Here is a 22,028-nt window from a genome sequence, read left to right as displayed (position 1 = left end):
AGCAAGTGTAGTATGTTAGTTTTGCAACAAAACAATAAATGGTAATAACAAAAAGCGGAGATGTAACAAAGCAAGGTTTCTGTTAAATGCTCTGAAGAAAACTCCGTCTTCGGGAGGGTCTCTTTATTACTTATTATCTCTTATTTGAGTTTGTGTGGGAGGGAGTGGGGTGGGGGTGGGCGCTTATTAACTTTGCTGCCTTTAGGATGGGCGCTTATTCGAGGTGGGCGCTAATTCGAGGTTGGGCGCTTATTCGAAGAAATGCGGTATTCAACTTGAGCGTCGAGCACTTTTGGCGCTCGTTATTGATCAGCAGGAACGGATTTCGTAGTACTAACTTTTCAACTGCTTTTAGACTGCGAAACTTTTTTTTTCTTGTTTCTTTCTTTTGTTTTTTCTTTGTCATTTTCTATTGTATTTTTTAGACTTATTTTTCGATTCTCTCCCCAGTCTCACTCACCTCTCCCCTCCCCCGCCGTGCCCCCACTGCTCCAGACAAGAAGGAACGACCATTTTGTTTTGGTCCAGACCATTACCTCGACTAATCCGCCTTCTTGGCTTACGCAAAAAGTACGGGCTGCTTTGTGGCCTGAAAGACTTTGCACTGATTGACGTTTTAGTGTCATGGAAACTCTAGCTGTAATACTGAACTGCAGATGACAGGTTAAAAGACTGAAAGTTCCTTTCAACAGCGTTTGGAAAGAGAACATCGTCTTTTCCGCAAAAAAATAAAACAACAACAACAACAAAAATAAAAATAGGGAAACAAAATAGAGTATAATACTAAACCTAAGAAGAACCTTGTAACGAACGAATGGGAACACCTAAAAAGGAAAGACAGACTTGAGGACTTTCCTCATCCTCCGTAACCTAGTTAGTCCATGAACCTTAGACGCCCAAGCAGGCCTCCAAAACCTTACCTTTGTCTTTATCACAAACCGAATACTAGAAGACTGAAAACCCTACGGATTTAGAATTATTTGCAGCCGGCCATCAAAACCCCAAGAGACTTCGCCTGCTGCTGGTCAATATGTAGGAAGGCTATTCCAAAGAACTGCTCCAAAAAAACTATTTTTCTTAACATTTGTCTGGGGTAGAGGAATAGCGAGTTTTCTGTTGGTGTCTCTTAATAAGTAATTAGAGATATTGCAACGATCTGCCCTTGCTACGATCTATTATGCACTTAACAAGGCCCCTCAAAGTACTTAAGATATATGACGCATAGTCTGCGATACACCCTCCTCTCACTGCTCTTTGACGAAATGTCTCTGGCGACAAATAGCGATGAGAGGAAGCTTTATCGCAGGCTCTTGGCATCAAGGCTTTTCTACTATTTACATTGGTAAACCGGTCGCTTCACGGTTTGGGCAGTTGGTGAGGAGAATTCAGGACTGATTAATTTTGATTCCGTTCGCTAATCGCGTTTACCATTTTCCTAAGTCAGTTTCGTTTAATGAAAAACGGCCGCGAAAGCCTGAAACTAATATTCAAAAAAGGTTTGAGGACATGAAATCCGAACTTCCGCCTGGAAGTTTCCAACCAAGAAAATAGGCGATTGCCTTTTCAGACGTTCGTTTGTTTCGGGAATTTTCCACTGAAACGTGGAAAGCAACCCGAAACTAAGTTTTTTTCAGTTTTGAGAGCCCGCAAGGGTAAAAACTTCGAAAAGAACTATTCCACCAATACTTAGTCTAAAATATTTTTACGCTTTAAAATTGCTTCAAGGAAATTAGTTTTTATAAACCAAATGGCATTGATTGGCGATGATTTAATTCCCAAATATCTCTCAATGCAAAAATTCATTCAGTAATCAGTTTTAGTTTTTAGATTTTGTTCTGTTTATATACCATTTTTTGAGGGAAATCGCCAGTCTGAAACTGAACATGAAAGTGTGTGACGCTATCCCAGGGACCCTAAATGTTGTATCTGAAGAAAATGCTGCAATCAATGAGAATAATAGGTTTACTGAAAGATTTAATTTCGAACTGGCTTTTAATCTGCCTTTAAGTAAATTGTTTAAAGCATATCTATCGGTAACACTGGCGTGACGGGCCGTGTAACGCTATTTTTAACCACGGCAATGTCGCGTTTTTTTTGCAAAATTAGGGTTGAACTCAACGTCTTGCGGGCTACTTAAAATCGTTTGCCCAGAGATTTGTTTCGATTTTCTGATAGATTGGGGCCTAGTTAAGCAGTAGAAAGTCAATTTGCGGAATTTTAAGTTATAGCGCATTGTAAAAATTTGCATTATTTTATCCCTATAATTTTGAACGGCAGAAATTGTCAATAGTGCCTATTTTTAACAATACCTTTTTGGCCACAAAATTATTACAGCTTTCACAATTTTATCGCCTTATAATAAAGAAAGGGTCATTCAAACTATTCGTGTTCTTCAAAGGCTGCCAAATCGTTGAGGTTTGACGTACGAGTCAATAGAATTTGTGTAAAATTTTGCTTTACCGGAAGTGGATTTTGAGCTCCGAACGGGCAAAATGAGTTTTCTCGAATTTTAACAAAAGAATTCCTTATTTGGGAAAACTAACTACAGCGTGTTTCATTACTCATTAAGGGTTATCGATGAACCAAATATGAGCGAAATCAAATTTTCAACTTGTGCCGACCGTGGGTCGATATTTACGGAAAGCCACTCTTAAGTACCCTATTTAAAAGTGTTTAAGATATGGTCATTATTTGAGGCCTTAAAACTGATTTCAAATAGTCTATTTTAACTCTGTTTTTAATAGTCTTAGTGGATGTGTCTCAAAATAAGCTAAAATACATTTTAGATACAACTCCAAACAGTGTTTTAACTGAAAAGTACCCTATTTAACAGTACTTAAAATACGGTCAGCATCGAAGGTCTTACAACAGATTTGAAATAGTCTATTTGAACTCTGTTCAAGTGACAATGTTAGTAATTCTATGCCCAAAATACTTTTCAAATACTCTATTTAATCATACTTATTAAACAAAATACATTCATTCGTAAATTGATAAGAGAGCTTCTCCTTTTTATGAAAATAATACAATTTAACTATACTTAAAGTCTATTTCAAACAGGGGCGAAATTTCAAACGTTTATGTAAAATAGCATTAAATTACAGGAAGGTGGCTTAAAAATAGTGTTCAAAGAGTGAAACCACATTTTAGATACTTTAGAATCAGTTTTAAAATACATTGGTTTTGTAAGGGTGTTTTCCCTTTCCCTTTTCCCCAGAAGGGTAAAGAGGAGACACTAGTCAGATTCCCTCTCCTCTTTTTCTTTAAAATTTCCTCTCACCAAACACCTAAGGAAAGCGTGATACTCAGCTTACAAACGAAGGAAATTTTAGTGCTTGCACACCTCTTCACCCCTCCTCCGAAGACGCCTGTACTGAAGGCTAAAAACTTACGAACAATTAACGAATTAGAAGGAAAATGAAATTTTTAGCACACATAAAATTATATTGAACAGCATCTTTTAAAACTACGTGTATGTATGGAAACGGAACGGAAGACTTTTAGATACAACGCCACAACTATCTTTTACTGAAACCGATATTCAAGAAAGTCTTTCCTTGATAAAGCAGTTAACGTTTGAGTTCTCTACCCACAACCAAATAAACAACCTCCCAGTTATTGATTCTACGGTGCACTTTGTTAGAATGTTTGATTCTTTGATGAAAGGCCTCAACTCAAATACAAGGATGACCCATAAGTTCAGTTTTCGAAACTCTCACGACTCAGCGCGGAAGCAATCGGTTTATTTGCCTAATGAGTAGATCAGATTTTCTTCTCTCTGTTGGCTCAAAAATTGAAGCATTCTTTGATGAGTGTAAAGCTCGAACTTGACATGTACCAGTGCCACCAAACAAAGAGCAAAAGAAAAAACGATTGATGAAAACACCAGAGTGTTGGAGACGGGACGCTTTTATGATGGTTGCATTATCGGATAACACAGATATAAATTAAAGCGGTCACGCTCTGGCCCTAGACAAAGTCACAATGCCCCTTCCCCAAGACTGCCCGCGTGATAGAAGTTCGACTGTACATGTTTGAGTTGTTTTCGCACATGTTAGAAGTAAATTCGTGAAAATTTAATTTTATATATCCCTGGGTCATGCACTGTACATGTGGGCGCTATGTCTCAGCCAGTGAACAGTTTATAAAAAAAAAAATAATAATAATAATAATAAAAAACATTCACCCATTTTCTTACTTTCACCCGCGTCACTGCTATGTAAGGACGAAATCGGCTCATCGTGAACAGTTTTACGTGGCCCAAAATTATCCATTCTCTGGTGACTCAAGACTTGAAGCATCTGTCGATGAGCGAGAAGTTCGACCTCGACGTGAACCAGTGTCACAGAGCAGACAACAAGGGAGAGAAATATTGAAGAGAACGATAAAGTGTTGGAGACTGGGTGCGTCTTTGATGAATCCATCAATCAGCTTTAAATGTCTTAAACGAAATTTTAACGTAACTTGCTCGTACAATTTTCATTCTTTCCGTACAGTGGCTTGGTTTTTTAGACGTGTCATGTAAACCTGACCATGTTTCTGCCTTCAGTTTTGGCTACTTTCCAGACCGCTTAAGGGAGGATTATTATAAGCTTTTTCTCAAGTGTATCCATTTCCTAAATTCCAAAATCAGCGTGGCGAGGTCTGTTACGCAACCCTATATCACGGGGTTTCAGTCAGTAAGTTTAAATTTCATGGCAGTGGTCTCCTAAAATTAGTCCGTGGGAGTTAGAGAGAAGAAAGAGCCGGAAAACTCAGGGCACTGAGGTACAAAAGGAAACGTAAAGAGTGAGCAAAAATGAAGAAAACAAGTCAGAGTCAAGCTGATGGCAATAGCTCATCTTCAGACCTCTTGTCTTACATATCACCATTGTTAGTACGGGAATCAAGTTATTGATGTTTTGACAAAAAGCTGCAATGCAAAGTAACACAGCTCTAAGTTTGCGAAAAGCTGCCAATAACTACAATAAAGTATTTACCTACATTACCAGTGTTGCTAAGCAACAGTTAAAAGCAATCGGTTTATATGACGACCACAGTGCGAGTTAATGGTAGGTATTTTTTTCTCTCTGTTACGTTGAGTCTGTGAATTCGATGGGTGTGAAGCTCAATCTAAAGGTGAATCAAAATCCCGGGGTGCTCTCAACGAAGTTATTTACAGGGAAGTTCCGCCCCAAGGTCCAATCTCTTCTTTAATTTTATATGCCATTCTTAACGCTAACAGAAATAAGGACCCCTTTTTATACCAAGTAAGAACACTGCACATCCCTAACTATTGTAAATGCAAGTTGTCCTTTTCACAGGCCAAGATGCGTCCGTTAGCCCGTACGTTTATGTCCTTTTACAGACCGAAATGACGGTTTTTCTCTCTTCATTCGTAAACTTCAACATCGCTAACCTTTTATATACCTGGACCCAGTTGTTCAAAAGTTGGATAACGCTATCCACGTTGAATAAATCACTATCCACTAGATAGCGTGATTGGTTTCCCTAAAACTTATCCGTTGGATAGTGATTTATCCGGTGGATAGCGCTGTAAACAAACTTTTGAACAACTGCTATTGTTCAAAAGGATGTTATATCTGAGCCTATTTTCGCATTCTGATTTATACCTGGCTCGACTGTCCTCCAGGTTGCTGAGGGGGCCTTTTTCTTTTTTGTTAACCTGCTTAATTAAACTTAAAACCATATTGATTACGCCAGTATGTTACTTAAATAAGATGTGTCACAAATACACCAACCTTCATCTTTTTATATGTTAACAACATCCGGAAACCGTCTTCTACCGGGAAGGGTGAGACCACTCTGGGTACTAAAGCAAAAGTAATTATCATACCGTAAACGCCGCTAAAATATAGCCAACCAGAATGCCGAAGACGTGGAGCTATCACCTGCATTCAGCACTCTAGACAGGTCACTTGATGTAAATTTGTAGGATTTGGATAACAATATCGTATATCTCCTAATATAAAGGGCCACTAAAGAAACTTAGCAGTTCGTATTAAATCGCCAAAAATGACGGGCATTTAATTTTTATCCGTTTGAATTACAGCAGGGGATAAAACCCTTCTATATGTACAAGTCTGCACTTTTTGTTCATATATTTATTCATTTGTTTATTCATTTTACTTTATTTTCACGTTACATCGAACGTATACCAGAAAACTATTGCAGTAAAAGTATTGTTCTAATAAGGCGTTAATCTGCTTTTTTTTAAAAATGAAAAATAAAATCCAAGCTCTTGCCGATAAACGGCAACAGCAGGGATATCCTTGATGATGCCGTTGATCAGCGAAAGCTTAGATTTCATTTTTTTAATTATTTTTTAAAAAAACAGCAGTTTAATTAAGGCCCAATTAGAACAATATTTTTATGTCAAAAGTTGTTAAGGTGTTCCTAAGGAAAAAAGAAGACATGTAAAGACTTTAAACCAAGGAAGGGAGGGGGTGCGCTTACTCAAGCATAATTAACAATAATATTATTCTTTGAAATCGAGGTGAATAGTGGCTAACCTTTAGCAAGCCGCGAAACGGCGAGCTAAATATTCAACCACTATTCACCGAGATTGAAAAGAATAATTGTTTTAGTATATACACAAGAAATGATCTCAATAAAATCAGAGAGGAAACCATTAAAAAGTACGATTTGATTGACGGACCAAATCACGCGAAAGTTTAAGAATAGTTCTTCCCACAATTTTCAAACAAGGCAATTCACAAGTTTATCACTTCGCAAACAACAGCGTAATGGCATAAATGGAACTGCTAAGAGGTTGAATTGTTTCCTTACCTGTGAAGAAAAGTAGAGCTTTGTTGTTTTCTGTTGCCTCGCCAAGTTTATAGCACAAAAGGTTTGTTGTGTCGTTCTTCGCAAGAAGTGCTGACAAAAATGGCGGCTCGGTTTCTCGAGGTAAGAAGTCGTCTTGCTGTGGCATTCTTTCTCCTATTTACTTAAAACGTAGAATTTCTGCAAACATTTGCTTTCAAATTGGTTTGTCATAAATAAACTTCGATTTTTGGGCCAAATGTTTCTTGTTAGGACACGCTGAGTTCACGAAACGGCCTCTTCTACGCGAATAAATGGGAGTTGTAAACAATCCATTGAGCACAAAACATGCTCAGCTACAGTAAATGGAAAAATGCCGTTTTGAATCCTTCGAAGTCTTTTCTTGTCTTAAAAAAAAAGTCAACCCCCGGATTTTGTCGACTTTTAAAAGATCGTTCTCTAAAAAACTGGGAAACACAGAGCTAACACATTATCCACTCGCTAGGAGGTGAGCTAGAATGGCTGTCAATTTTAAACTTGTGTCTTGAATCTCCGACCAACACGACGTATTCCAGAGGGTCGTTTTCCATTCGGACGTCAGTAATCTGCGCTCTATCACCAAAGAGAAGCAAGAAAAAATATAAAGGAACTGTTTGCTTTCACGACAGTCTTCTTTGCCTTGTTAAACTGAATGAATTGACTTTTAAATACAAAAAAATTTAAAGTGTTTTAAAGTGTTTAAAGAAATCTCATGCCTGGCCATAACACTTGAGTTTCCCTAGAGTATGATAACCTTCCTCGTCTGAGCCATCCAAGTCCGCCAGTCTGATCTTTTTTGACTGACAGCTGTTGTTGTTGTTTTTCTTTTGCAGGAGAGGAATGGCGAAAGGCAAGGAGACTTCAAGATAAAATGAAATCAACCTTGACTAACACCCGAGAAAGATTAGATGAATTGGGTATGTAAATTAGTAATACATGTATCGAGTTGTCATTAAGGTTATTTGTCACAAAATTAATTTACACGTAAACATTTTTCTGTGTACAACTGTAACTTCTTGACTCTGCTCTTCAAGGAAATTAATAATAAATTATCATTAAAAACAAAAAATGTTCAAGGGAATATTAAAGCAGCTAAAAAGAGATGTACATAATGTACCCACATGTACATTTGTCTTTTGAGAGGGAAACTCTATGGGAGAGATTCTCAAAATAAAATAATGAATTTTTCACAAGAAAATCCTATGTAACTTTCAAAGTGAATGTTACATGTACGTGGGGTGGTGTAGTTTTAATTTTTACCAGCTTTTCTGGACACAGGCCTGCCCAGAGGGAATGGGCATGAACAGAACTCATGGGTCCCACGCAAGGTGCCATCCCTACCCAATCCCACAACCCGTAGAGGTTGGCCACACCACCAGGCTCTACGTCCCCTACTCTTTCCGAACAGTGGTGTGGGTTCTTTTACGTCCCACATGAACAGATCATTGAAAGTGCTGTGACAAGAGACCTACAGTTTTTCGTCCTTATCTGAGAAGACTAGAAAGTCTAACCATTTGCAGATGTCATTACAAAGGCAGCACTTTCTTTTCAGTTATTTAAAAACCCTGAGTGTTGGTCCGGCTGGGGTTTGAACCCATGACCTCCCACTTGGCAGACCGGTGCTCTCCCAAGTGAGCTAACCAGGTGGCAGTTAGCAGAGATACCAACCTCTAGGGACCTAAAATCGGGAGACTGTCTTTTTTTCACCACCCCCCCTGGAATTTCAACGACCCCCCCACCCCCCCCCCCCCGAAAAATTGACCCAGCACCCAATGGGAATGATATAGGACATTATATGATGTCATCATGTCTTACATGATGTACATACTATCAAATTTTGATGCTAGAAATAATCTTTGTCAATGAGTAAATACGTGTAAAAATGCCCCAGAAACCGTACTGCGAATAAGAAAAATTCAAATTTTGAGCTAAAAATGGGCTAAATCTCAAACTAAGTCTGTTTTATTTTTTACTAAGTATTCAATATTTATAGTGGACGTAAAAAGCGGGAGATTTATGTACCAAAGTGGGAGAGCGGGAGACGAGGCAAAAAAGCGCAAGTCTCCCGCCAAAAGCGGGAGAGTTGGCATCACTGGGTTAGGGCATTTGTGGCGCATTGAACAGTGTATGTCATGGGCAATATATGGCACATTGAACAGTGTATATATTATTTCTCTACAAGTAGTTAAATGGACTGAGTAAGCATGTGTGTCAGTGCTATGGAGTATCTATTAACATTGTTTTGCTATAGCTCTCCCACACATTGAGTAACATCTGCTTTTTTCCTATATCTTTTCCATAGATCAGCCAGCTAGGTTAGGGGGGTGGAGATGTTACAGGTCAAAATTAAAACTTCAAGTTAACATTTTTTAACCTACACGGGTTGATAGCCTTTTAAATTATTCATGAATTAGGGCTAGGAGAAAAAGAAAATTGAGAAACAACAAAGGTTAAAAAGTTTTAACGTTAATTTAATTTTGACCTGTAACAGAGACAACTAACATTTCAGACTTTATCATTACCTTCACATACCATTCTCAGATACGTGTATGAGCCAAACATGGTTAAGCTTTGTTAGGTCCACATCACTGTACATCTATGTATCATCCCATATTTGTTTTTGGTAAGGCTGTACAGGGTATGTATGTTAATCTTATATATCAGGGGTCAGTTGGGGCCTTATTCCTCACACCTCGTCAATTATTCCTCCTTCTTCTCTATTACAGTAGCGCTTTTGCTATCAGCCTCAAGCATTAATCAAGAAGAAGCTGACAGACTGGTGGAGGAGGTCACTGCTGAAGTTAAATCTGAAGAATCTACCAAGAGTAGTAATAAAACCTCCACCACAAAAAGCACAACAACAACTAAAAAGACGTCAAATGCTAAAGATAGCACATCTAAACCTATTTCAAATGCTAAATTTAATGGAAGAACAGTTACTGTAACAAAGAAGACAACTGCGTCATCAAGGCCTACAGTTCCTGGGCGGAGTCCAGTAACAGGCAGAAAAAACCCTTCAGTGGTGAGCATGAAAACTATAGATAGCAGTGCCAAAGAAATGGATAGAAAATGCTGTCTTTAAATGTAATTTTTTGATGCAGCTCAACCAGCATTTTCTGGCAGAAGTTCCACAGCAAAAATGGTTTAAAGAGAATATTTTGTACTTGCTAATGTCTAGCTTATGTAGTGGCAAGGACTTTTCCTGGCAAGCAAAGAATCTTGGGTTCCAAACTTGGAGAAACAGTATTTACTTTTTTACTGTTTCTGTTTGGTAAATGTAACTTGTTTTCTATTTTCTCCCTTCCTTCCTTTCTCCCTTTTTTTTTTTCAATTTTTTCTCTCTCTTTAGTTCTTTTCCTTTTAACTCCTACAGTACAAGTGGCCCTTAATCTGCACAATGCAGGGTTCTGCACTGTAAATGTGCAATACACAACCCATATTTTGAGTTTAGACAGTGATCTTGCATGTGTCGCTGTTTTGTCTTGTTTCTCTGTTGGTCCAATCAATAAATGATTTGCTAGGGTGTCTACTTAAAGGATGTTTCCAGTGTATTTGAACCACCTTGTGTAAATTGTATTTTCAGACAAAACCACCAGGAAGGCCTGGTGCCTCAGCTGATCCCGAGAACGCAAAAAACAAACAAGCTAGTGAGCACAGGAAGAAAATTTCACACCTCAAAAATGTTGACTCGAAATTAGCAAATCACATCTTGGACGAGATTATTGAGAGGTACAAAGTTGTTCTTAGTAATTTTATATTTTTGTGTCTGGCATGTTTGTCTGTTTTTGCAAGCTGTTTTTTTGAAAATAATAATATTGATTATGAATATTGAAATTCTCTGAAACACTCCATTTGTATTTGTTTTTGTCTTTTAGTGGGGTACCAGTTCACTTTGATGACATAGGTAGGTTTTATATAATAATCATGGCTACAGTACAAAGACATGAGGTACTAGCATTGCGGTGTGTTTAGGGCTTTGGACTCACAATAGTTATGCAGTTATTGGTTTAAGGTCAGAGCACGTAGCTGACATGTCAGTGCAACACAATGATGACAAATCACTGCCCCAGTTTGCGGTGACATGTCACAGCAACAAATTGCTTCATGTGTACTGTAGAGTTTTTGTGAAAATCTTGGTCTCCACGATAGAATTTTGTCCCTGCATGCAACACGTTGCATAAAATCAAATCAGTCTGAATTTATGATATATGTAGTGATTAAAAAGTTCTGTCATGGAGACAAAGACTTTCAAAAAAGATTTTCACTTGTCGCTGCAAACATGTTGCAGCAACATGCTGCCAAGAGTGTGTTCAGACCATTAGTCCTGCTCTAACTACTAGTTAAAGCATTTTGTGTTTCAGAATCTGACCCAAGTCTCAACTCCTTGATCATGCTGTAAAAATTAACTGTTTTACATTCTGCCAGTTGCTTTTTTACCGATCTGTTCTTAAATTATATGTATATTGTAGTAGGAATATGTTAATAAAACAGTCATTTTTCATTACAGTCAAACTTCCAATAATGGCCACCTCTCCACAATGGCCGCCTCTCTACAACAGCCTTTTTTTGGCGGACAGTACATCCATACATTCACTCTTGTTTTAACCTCTCTGCAACGGCCACCTCTCTACAATGGCCACTTTTTTCCTGTCCGCAAGGTGGCCGTTGTAGAGAACTTCAACTGTATGTCAAACTTTCACATTATAAATTTAAATAATATTAAGGCAAAAAATTAATGTGAATATAACAGCAGTCTTTTGATAATACACTTTAATTCTATTTCACGATAATTTCATTTTTGTATATTATTTCCATCCAGAAAATTGATGCCCACCCCATTGAGGGTCATTAGAAATTCAGTGGGGAGGGGTTGTAAAGTGAAACTAAATTGATTTATTAGTTCTATATCTTCTGTTTCTCTATTTTGTTCCAGCTGGGGCAGATGGGGCGAAGAAACTTCTACGAGAAATTGTGATCCTGCCATATTTGAGGCCTGAGGTATTTCTTGTAGTTCAATGAAGTATTAAAAGTAGAATTAGATGAGTACTGGTTGCCTGGAATTACCATAGGGGCTAGCAGAGCCAGGCAGCCAATTGACATCGGCATTAAGTAGAAATAAATTACAGGTCAGCAGAATACTGAAGCACAAATGCAAAAAGAAAGAAAGAGAAGAGGAAAAACCCTATTACTACGCTATCAAGGAATAAGTGAATATAAAATATTAATATAAGAAGAGCACACAAGAGCTATGAAAACTACATTGTAGTAACAAATTATAATAATTATATCAAACTATAGAAGAAAACTTATAAAGGCAACAGAATTAATAACAACATTAATTTACCAAATAATTATGGGAAACAACACAATTGCTAATAAGAATACATGTAAATAACTAATAATCTTTGACAAGATCACTTTTAAATGATTTTTGAATTTAGGAAGGGAGAAGGTTTTAGAATTTTCATCATTAGAACTCCATACTTTGGGCCCTTAAATCTTATGTTGAATATTCCATATTTATTTTGTTCTTGTAGCCTTATTCTAATTTATTAACTTTATCTTGTACGAGTAATTTCAAAGTGCCCTCAATGATGTGTGTTCTATGGTCTGGTGTGGTTTTATCTACTGTATCACTGCAGTTTATATTCTTTTAGTATATACTAAAACAGTGGATAGTGTTTTTCGCGCGCTCTGATTGGCTACTCAATCAGTGAATATCCTGCACTATTCACTGATTCACCTCCAGTTCCTCGGAGCGAGTGACGCCAAACTCGTGTAAGTTGCAAGCAAAATGCCTTCCCGGTCTGCTGCCGTAAACAAACAAAGAAATTTCACAACTAATCAAGCAAGCTGTCTCCGAAATACACGAAGAAGGTGACGAAGTTCGGATTGGAAGTTTTAACAGGTAAAGCTTTGTCTTTTTGACACGAATTTATCGATAAAACCGGTGAAAAAGTTTTTTGTTTACAAATGCAAATGAAGCTTAAGTCTTGCTTACTTTATTTAGTTGAGTTGTTCATAAATAAGCTTAAAACTAAATTTAGTAATCTTTTTTTATAGAATGATTTTAAATACAAAAAGAATTCACAACTCCTTTTGAAGAAATTTCCCCGCAACAGCTAAATAAATGCCTTCAAAAGTTTTAGTTGCTGGCAAGAAAAAGCGACGGCCGCGGCCGCCCGGTTACGCGCCAAAATTGTAATCGTTGGCAACAGTATTTGAGTTAAAAATCGTCGTTTTTGTGCTCAATTATCTCACTGTTTTAGTATATACTAAAACAATTATTCACCTCAGTGTCGGTGGCTAGTCGTGGATATTTACCTCACTGCTTCGCAGTTCGGTAAATATCCAGGACTAGCCACCTCCACTTCGGTGAATAATTGTTATTTATTACCAGTGTACACGTATGTTTACCATCATACCAAACCTTGTTCAATAGCCATTGTGCTATTTGATGTATGTTTGTTTAGGGACGGACCATTAGATATAACCGGAAGGGGGGAGGGGGGAGTTTTTTGTTGCATGAATTTTTTTTAAAAGCCCGCTTGTCTGCAGGAATTTTTTTCTTGGGCATATGACTTATTGCTTTTAGGTAGCACTGCTTGCAGGATTTTTTTTAGACAAGTTTCCCTTGCAGGAATTTTTTTTTGGGAATTGTCGCCCCACCTCCGGTTATTTCCAATGGTCCATCCCTTATATTACAGAACTAAGGAAAGTAAATTATGTCCCAAGAGATAAAGTTAAATCATAGCTTATTATGCACCATTTGTGCAAAATTATTAACAGACAGTAGAATTAACTATGTTAGGAAAATTTAGTACATTCCTTCGTTCCTTTAACAAAGAATTAATTAACGGTTAATGCATTAATACTCTTCCTTCTGTTTCCAAAAAGCTTTTCACTGGTCTTAGAGCTCCTGCACGTGGGCTACTAATGTTTGGTCCTCCAGGAAATGGCAAAACTATGCTGGTAAGAAAGCTTCATAACAACAAGTCATTATTTTAATTAATTTTTTATTATAAAAAAGCTACCCTCATATATAACTTCACAGAACTGTCATAGTAAGAAACCTACCCATATATCATAACTGGCAAAATTACCGGCAAAACTATGTTTTGGTAAGATGGTTATTACTTAATATGCTTATAGCAAAACTGTATTTACAACTGTATATTGCTCAGAAATTTTTTGGTTTCTCACAACAATAAGATACTCTCACTGTTATGTTTCAGTCTTGTTGCATGTAGAAAACCTTTTTTTTAGTATGGCTTTCTGTTTTCAGGCAAAAGCTGTTGCAAGTGAATCGAAAGCAACATTCTTCAATATAAGTGCATCCTCGTTGACCTCAAAATGGGTAAAAGTTTTAATTTAATTAATTAATTTTACTGTGAAAGCAGGGCTATAGTTGGAAAGAGGAGAGACTACTAGAAACTAGAAAAATAATCCCTAGTGGAAGGAGACTGATTTTTTGGAAGAAATTCTTCTAGTTATAAAACAAAATATAATAGTAATAATGGCCTAACTTAAAATAGATGCTTCTAGATTTTAAGGACATACCCCCAGATCCCATGGCGGTTCGTGCCTTCCGTTCGGCGGACGGACCTGTGATAAATGCCATTTATTCGATGCTTTAAGTGTCTATGAAATTTAGAGTCACGTGTAAAAGTAAAGTGTTAATATATAAGAGTGGTTTTACAATACTGTCAGAAAATTCTCTGGTGACGAAGTTAGTGATATTATGGACCCTTTTTTTTTTCAATATATCTCTTTCTGAGTGTTATCGGTAACAAAATGAATACACTTTGTTTTTAGGTTGGTGAAGGTGAAAAGCTTGTCCGAGCTCTGTTTGCTGTCGCGAGAGAGCTTCAACCAAGTATTATATTTATTGGTAAGCAAAAACTCCTTATCAGTTCAGACCCTGAGGCCTAGGCTAAACATCGAACTTTTCATGAGACGAACCAAACTTAGTGAGTTAAGTTCATGAAAAGTTTGATGTCTGGCTCAGTTAAGTTCGTCTGAATGAGTTTGGATCGTGCAGGCGGATAGAATGTCTCAAGATCGGCTCCGGGACAAACGGCGATCTACACATGCGACGAACTATACTGATAAAGTAAAAAATTAGTACACTGTGTGATGATGTATATTTAGCTTCATTCGGGCGAAAATTTATTATGGCCGGCTAAAATTGCTATTTTGTCTGATTCCGTTGTTTGGTTCGACCCGTCGTAAGGTCGACGTCTAACTCGACAGACGATCTTAACTCAACTTAGGTCGAATCAAATTAGAGTTTGGTTTGTCTCATGAAAAGTTCGACGTTTGGCCTAGGCCTGAGTATTCTTCAAGGACGATCGACTGAGTTCTAGTTTTGTGTTCGTTTTGCTTCATGTACCCTCTGATTGAACCCTTCAATTCTGCACACTCGTACTCAGGAATACGTCAAATTTAACCGATTCTTTGATTGTTATTGCTGTAGTGTAGTTACTGTATAAGAAGTACAGGCGAACACTGTCCTAGACGTCTTCAGTCTAATCGCTTTTTGCGATTTCTGTTACACAAAGCGCAGACTCCCTTGGGTGGCACGCTACTTTGGTTGTAGAATTTTCCAAAGGGATAAAGGGTTGGGAGAAAGAATTGCAAAGAAAGGTTTCTTCTCTGAGAAAATAATGCAATGGCTTAGCCCATGCCCGATTTTTGAGGTAAAACACAGACCCACCTCTCCTACCATCACAGAACCCTACATGTATTTGATCGTGTAAGGCAACCTACATTACTAGCTAGGTGTCCAAGGGATTTATAATCTGTGTTTAACTTGATAGTGGACATCCTTATGGACATCCATGTTATGGTCAATTGACAGCTGTCAAAAAGGGTATCCACTGACCAGTGTCACCTGACTGTAACGGGGGCCTAAGTGTACAGCTCATTGAGCTGACGTGTTTCTTTAAAGTTAATCGCTGACCAGTTGTTTGTTTTAATTGATCGCAGGCTCAGGCCCATAATTAAAATTGCCATACAATAAATAACTTACTAATCTCGTCCGTTGGGCCATTATAGGGAAATCTCAGACTTCGGTCTTGATGTATTGACCGAGCTTTGTATTGACCAACCTAAATCTCGGTCAATACATCAAGGCCGAAGTCTCAGATCTCCCTGTAATGACCTCACTCACGGTTAATTAATAGTACGTCTTAGATTCTGGGTTTCACGCCGGTGGATTCCAGATTCTGGGTACTGGATTATGAATCCCTTTCAGTGGAACGTGGATTCCACTGAAGCTGAATTCCGGATTCCATAGCCCAGGATTTCGGGTGCCACAAGAATAAATTTTCCGGATTCCGGAATCTGGATTACCTTACATGGAATGAATCATCATATTCACGTGCTAATTTTTGCCAAACAAGTTACAATCTGTTAGTTATTGTGTTAACGTTTTCAGATGAAGTGGATTCGTTACTCTGTGAAAGAAAAGAAGGCGAACAGGAACATAGTAGAAGGATGAAAACAGAATTTCTAGTTTCCTTTGACGGGGTTAGTGCAAAAACTTCATTGTAGATATGGTAAAAGTATATGAGCTGTAATTCCGCCTAACACTATCTACCAGCGTAGGGCTACGGGCTTGATTCTTGCAGCCTGCAGGACATTTCTAACTGGGGCAGCATAATTCTTTTATCACTCGAAGGCCAAGACTGTCTTTTTCAACATAGATTTTTGGTTGAAAATTTGAGTTGCATAATTCTCAAGTCAAAACTGCAAATGCACTACTAGTTTTGGGGTCTAATTAGCCTCCTTTAATCAGGGCCAATACAGTCTAATCGTGCATCTAGGGCTGAACTGAGCCTCAGCGTGGACTAAAGTAGGCATTCGATATGGCTGTATGCTCAAATTGTGCTCAAATGGCTCTTTAACTGGTTGAATCAGATTTTCGCCTGCAGGGCTAAATTGGTTGTCTTTTTTTATTTAGGTAATTGCTGATCCTAATGAGAGGATATTAGTGATGGGAGCTACTAACAGACCACAAGAATTAGACGATGCAGCTCTTAGGTAGGTCTATCAAGGATGCTGCGTACAAACTTTGTAATTTCACCCTTCTTCACTCATCCACCCATCCTACTAAGATATTGGACGCATAAACGCTATTTTTGCGGATTTCAGAAATTCGCGAGCTTCTGTGTGCAAAAATAAAGTCCCTGAGAATTTTCCATATAAAAAAAAATCCAAGACGAAGTGGTAAATCCCCCGCCTTGCCGTCGCTTAATCCACAAATACCTTGGAGTTTCATTTTCAGATTTTACCGACTTTCTAATCTCTCTATATTTCTTTGTTACAGGCGGTTTGTAAAAAGAGTATATGTACCCCTTCCGGACAAAGAGGTTTGAACAAATCTCCGTTGCTTTTTGTGTTCTTACTGAATTGCCCTCTTTCTGTCACTATTGTGCACTAATAAGTATGGATTTTTCTCGACCATTGCGGCAAGATTCTTTGTTTGTCATTACGTGAAAAATAACAACAATAGTGCCTCCTCGTTAAAGGATGCGTGTGCTGAATAGCATATAAGCACCCTTCACATGCTCATATGCTTAACTCAAGTTAAACACCAATCTAGCTTTCGGCCAAAGAAAGTTCTTAAAATGTTTTGTAAGCAGTTATATTTTCTTTCAAACATCCTTACTTTCTTTTTGCCACCGTCAAAACTTGCGCAGGACCGTACTTATGATCCTAACACGTCGGTGTTACCCAAAAAACAGAAAAAAAACTCTTTATTTTCGTTTTTAACTCAAGACAAGAAAAGTTCTTCTGTCCAAGCTTCTGGTAAAGCATCACAACCCTCTAAGCTCCGCAGAAATGGAGACGTTATCCAGGTAAGATGACGTTTTTGTTATATCATGTATGTACGCAACGGGTACGTGACGTCACGGCGGCCGTGTTGGTAGCATTTTCTCCTCTGGGAACTAAACTCTATTTTCATGTAAAAATTCTATTGTGTTGACCCCCCAAAATGGCCGCCTTATCACGTGGTTGCAAAGGAAAATGACTTAATTAAGTCTGTGCTCTAGCAGTGCCTGTTAGACCCTGGCGCCTACCTTTGTTCTCCGGCTACTGAGAAATTTTTCCTACAGCTCTTCATTTCTTGAACTTCATCTACATAGCATGAAGACCTTAGGGACTGTGATTCTGTTTATTGTTAACATCTCCTTTCTTTCTCTACTATCCTGTAGACAAACCGAAGGTTATTCTGGAAGTGACCTTACTGCGCTTGCTCGCGATGCAGCACTGGGACCTATCCGGGGTGAGAAATGACTTCAGTAGTTATTTTGTGCTAATTTTTGAATGGACGATGCACGTCATGAATGTGATTAATATGGTCTTTTTGTTTTTCAGACCTTCGTCCTGATCAAATACAGTCTGTCGATGCATCTAAGGTGGGTCATTACTATTAAATCTTAATTTTTTTTGTCAACAAAAACGAAGAGTATCTTAGAGTTACGGAAAAACGGGCAACAAAAAACGTACAACTTGTTTTGCCACATTGCTGCAAACGAGTTGAATATCAATGTTGCGCGTTATAAAACCTGTCTTGCAACAAATCAGGTTGTTTACAGGGTTGAACACGGGTGGTAAAACACGCAACATCGCTGTTCAACTCGTTTTGCAGCAATGTTGCAAAACAAGTTGCACGTTTTTGTTGCCCGTTTTTCGGTACCTTCCGGAATCCGGAAAATTTTTCCTTGTGGAATCCGGAATCCGGAATCCGGAAAAAAAAAATTGGAATCCGGAATCCTGGGTTTTGCAATCCTGAATTTAAGTAAAAAAATCAGGAATCCCACTAACGAAACCCGGACAAATCCGGAATCCACAGCGTGGAAGCCAGAATGCAAGACTGTCTTGGATTCCCTTACGCGGGGCGAGACCAGTAGAAAAGGTTTAATTTAGAAGTCTTATTTACTGATGTTATCAGTAAAATCAGCAAAAATGATGGGGCCATGCAAAGAAACATCCTTTTTGTGGATACGGTCTGTGATTCGTTCCACTTTTTTCATGAGAACGGTTGGGTCTTAGTTCGGTACGAAAATTACTCGCGTCGGGTCAGCGACCGAGACGATGTCAGACCGGTCTGAGTTCATTTTCAGGCCGGTCCCATGTAAACGCATGAAAAGAAAAGTGTGGAGACCAATACGAACTCATGCCGGTCTGTGTTCGTCCGGGTCTTAGGAATCAGTCGTCTTCTGTGACCGAGACGGCGTTTGCAGTTACTATATTAACTAGGGTATCTAAAAGATAGTAATGCTGCGGCACATTCTGTTGATACTGGCATTAGTTAGGCAGTGAGACTTAAAAGAATCAAAAATGACATTGAATGTCCTATTTACATGTTGGAAAGTGCTAGAATAATTACTATCAGTCCATAGAAAGAACTCGTGGGAACGTTGTTTAGAAAATGATCAAGTGGTTATCAACTCTGGTTTTCCCACAGTAAATTGTAGGAAATAATAGAAATTCAGATTGTTTATCCATATATTTAATATACGATGCACGATATTTTCTCTGGAAACACAATACTTTTCTTGCTGTTTGTTGCACTTCATTAAGTAACAGTTATTTAGCTATATATTTATAGAAAACAACAACACAAAAACGGAAAAAAAAGAAAGGAGGAAAAAATAATTCGGTAGGACTCGAACCCAGCACCTTCGACTCGACGCGACTACACCTAACCACCACACCACAGAGGCTAATTACGTAATCTTTAGGAAAAGCCTTTCATTTTATTCCTTTTGCAAGAAACTTCCGCCGGCAAGATAATCGCCAGCCGTATTAACCGGGGCATTAACCGGGTTATTAACAGTGAAAAACAATGTAAACGCATATTCCATGGCAATGAATGAATGAAACAACATAATTATGCTTTTCAAAACGCCGATACACGTCCTCGTCTGCAAAGTAGGACACAAAACATATGTTTTGTTATCTCGATTTCCGCTGTTATTTTGAAGCGAATGGTCAAAATCACATCCATTTTCGGCTCATACAGTTTCTTAAGAATATCATTGCATGACATTTTCTCAATTTCACATCACCTTCTAGCAAGCTGGAATTTGTATATCCCCCGTGTTGCGGAGTCGAAGAGCAAATGCTCATCTTCTCGTCAGGAACACCTGGACGAGTCAAAGGCTCTTGAATTGAAATCCAATCCCCAAGTTAACCATCGTACTCATCTGAAAGACTCCTATGTGTCTTAAAATTTGGTAAGACCTCTAACCGTGCTGTAGAAAATTTGCCACAAAGAAAACTCTAAGTCTGAGCAGCGAACGATGCACTCTCTCCGAACTTCCCCGTGTTTTTATTTGAGTTGTTCTTGGCGCAATGCACTCTGGTTAAATGCAATGCATTGTGGTAAAAAGTGTGGTTAAATGCAATGCATTGTGGTAAAAAGTGATGAATTCGAGAATTCGTCGCCCCTTATATATTTCTTTTAAATCCTGATTATGTTGCTGCTCGCTCCCTGCGGTCGCTCCGCAGCAATAAGACACTCTGTTCACTGGTAAACTGTTGGTTCTTTCAGGTGCGGAACATCCAATACAACGACTTTAGGAACTCTTTGAAAGTTGTTCGACCCAGTCTTTCGCCGCACTCTCTAAAATTCTTCGAGGAATGGAACAGTCTCTATGGTAGCAGTGCTTAAGAATGGAACTATCGACCAGAAAAAATGGTGAACATCGATTGCTATTCAAAAACATCGTCATTAAGTTATTAACTCCCACTGACGAAAGAGTTTTAGTTATCGAGCAGAGAAAGAAAGGCTTAGAACACAAATTTGAAGAGATGCCTTTCATGATCTTTCATGCTAAACGCCTTGGAGTTTAACTGTATAAGCAGTTTCTTACGTCTGCGCGTGGTGAACTTATTACGGGCCCGTCATAGTATAGTGCACGAGGGAAGCAAGGGATGAGGTACTCCGCCCCAGTTCCCTTTTTGCTCTCTCAAGCCAAAGCTGCATTTTATTTGGGTGGTGGGTGCACAAGCATAACAATTCACCTTTTAGCCTTATGCCCTCCTTCTTTGATCACAGCTTTTACCTCTCTTCCTTCCTCTGTGAACAAAATCTAAAGTGTCAATCGTAAACAGGAAAAACTCGAGTGTCGATCGTTCACCTTAATATTATGCCTACCTGCGCTGCGTGCTGCAGTAGTTCGTCTCCTATACACAGACGTTCTCTGTGTTGTCCCGCAACGCTCTTCCCCAAGAGTCATCCGTTAAAGACTACAGGTTAGTTCTTCATTCTCACCGTACGTTCTTGTACAGTTTACCCAAGTGACTTAAGTCATAGAAGGCTACTATTGTGAAAGTGACAATTAACACGTAGATTTGAAAGGTACTGCAGAAAAATTATTGAAAAGACTGGTTTTAATTATGTCATGTAATTGAGGCACACCAGATTAATGTGCCAGCAAGGAAAGAAATCAGTGTTCTCGGTTATTCGCGGACTTGACTCTATTGAACTCCTTAATTAATCTCCCGCTCAAGATTTAAAATGAAACGGGTAGTACAAAAATGAAGACTTTGGGTTGGTCCTAAAAGTTATCGCAAATTGTTAATAAATTAAGATTGTTTTACAAATCATCATAGTTACCTCAGTTTCAGTGGCTAGTTCTCAGCGCTGACTCAACATCTGGGGCGGAAAACTCCGCTTACAGCTCTCCTGACCCTAAAAGTCAATTGGTTTGCTACCCTTACCGTAAAACAATGGAACAATGATAAACATTGTTGCGTTATTGTTTTCTGCGACCAATGAGGAGACACCTTACGAGCAGCTGCTACAGTACTGACTAAAGAGGGAATGCGCTACCCTGGAAATCAGAGATGTTGCGCGTTGTTTCTTCTTTCTAAGGAATGGTTAAAGGTTATGTTGACGACACCGAAGCGTCCCGCCGCACGCGATAGAAAATCTCTGGTTCTCAGGGTAGACCTGCGGGCTGTTTGGAGAAGTAATTCCCTAAACTGTACTAGCATATCAGGGTTTTCAATAAGGGCGTGTCCCTTGCTGATCTCTCTAAAGCTCTTTATTTTCATACAGTTTTAATGTTTACAATTTTTAGATTCTCAAAAAGCGGTCATAATACAATGTTACTGCACATCTTCATTCCTTTTTTAGTGTAAAAGTAATTGTAATGTTTAAAGCTGCAGCTAATGTTGGAGCATACCGCCTGGTGCATTGACATTTC

General features: G+C 38.5%; 3 protein-coding genes and 1 pseudogene across 3 annotated transcripts in view; 1 reads left to right on the top strand and 3 right to left on the bottom strand.

Moving 5' to 3' along the window:
- LOC140943270 (uncharacterized) overlaps window positions 1-4,424 on the bottom strand; it is a 17,111-nt pseudogene extending 12,687 nt beyond the window's left edge.
- The window catches only part of LOC140944521 (uncharacterized), a 145,898-nt gene that overhangs the window by 86,928 nt on the left and 36,942 nt on the right, over window positions 1-22,028 (bottom strand). The gene's annotated exons all lie outside the window — the stretch shown is intronic.
- The window catches only part of LOC140944875 (contactin-5-like), a 70,802-nt gene that overhangs the window by 40,230 nt on the left and 8,544 nt on the right, over window positions 1-22,028 (bottom strand). The window lies entirely within an intron of this gene.
- LOC140944887 (spastin-like) lies at window positions 7,611-20,795 on the top strand. Its single transcript, XM_073393988.1, has 15 exons — window positions 7,611-7,721; window positions 9,531-9,830; window positions 10,401-10,533; window positions 10,680-10,708; window positions 11,738-11,802; window positions 13,702-13,776; window positions 14,090-14,161; window positions 14,620-14,695; window positions 16,244-16,335; window positions 16,769-16,848; window positions 17,135-17,177; window positions 17,587-17,666; window positions 18,024-18,094; window positions 18,187-18,227; window positions 20,369-20,795. The coding sequence occupies exons 1-15, from the start codon at window positions 7,676-7,678 to the stop codon at window positions 20,486-20,488; spliced, it is 1,323 nt and encodes a 440-aa protein (XP_073250089.1). The 5' UTR covers window positions 7,611-7,675; the 3' UTR covers window positions 20,489-20,795.

The sequence above is a fragment of the Porites lutea genome, chromosome 7 (genome assembly GCF_958299795.1).
Source record: "Porites lutea chromosome 7, jaPorLute2.1, whole genome shotgun sequence".
Lineage (NCBI taxonomy): Eukaryota > Metazoa > Cnidaria > Anthozoa > Scleractinia > Poritidae > Porites > Porites lutea.
This window is presented reverse-complemented; position numbering and strand designations above follow the sequence as displayed.

Excerpts from the sequence above, each read along its gene's own strand:
- LOC140944887 (XM_073393988.1), top strand. The coding sequence starts at position 7,676 with ATGAAATCAACCTTGACTAACACCCGAGAAAGATTAGATGAATTGG. Across the intron at positions 10,534-10,679 it reads TTGGACGAGATTATTGAGAG|TGGGGTACCAGTTCACTTTG; the intron begins GTACAAAGTTGT and ends TTTGTCTTTTAG. Across the intron at positions 16,849-17,134 it reads TTAGACGATGCAGCTCTTAG|GCGGTTTGTAAAAAGAGTAT; the intron begins GTAGGTCTATCA and ends TCTTTGTTACAG.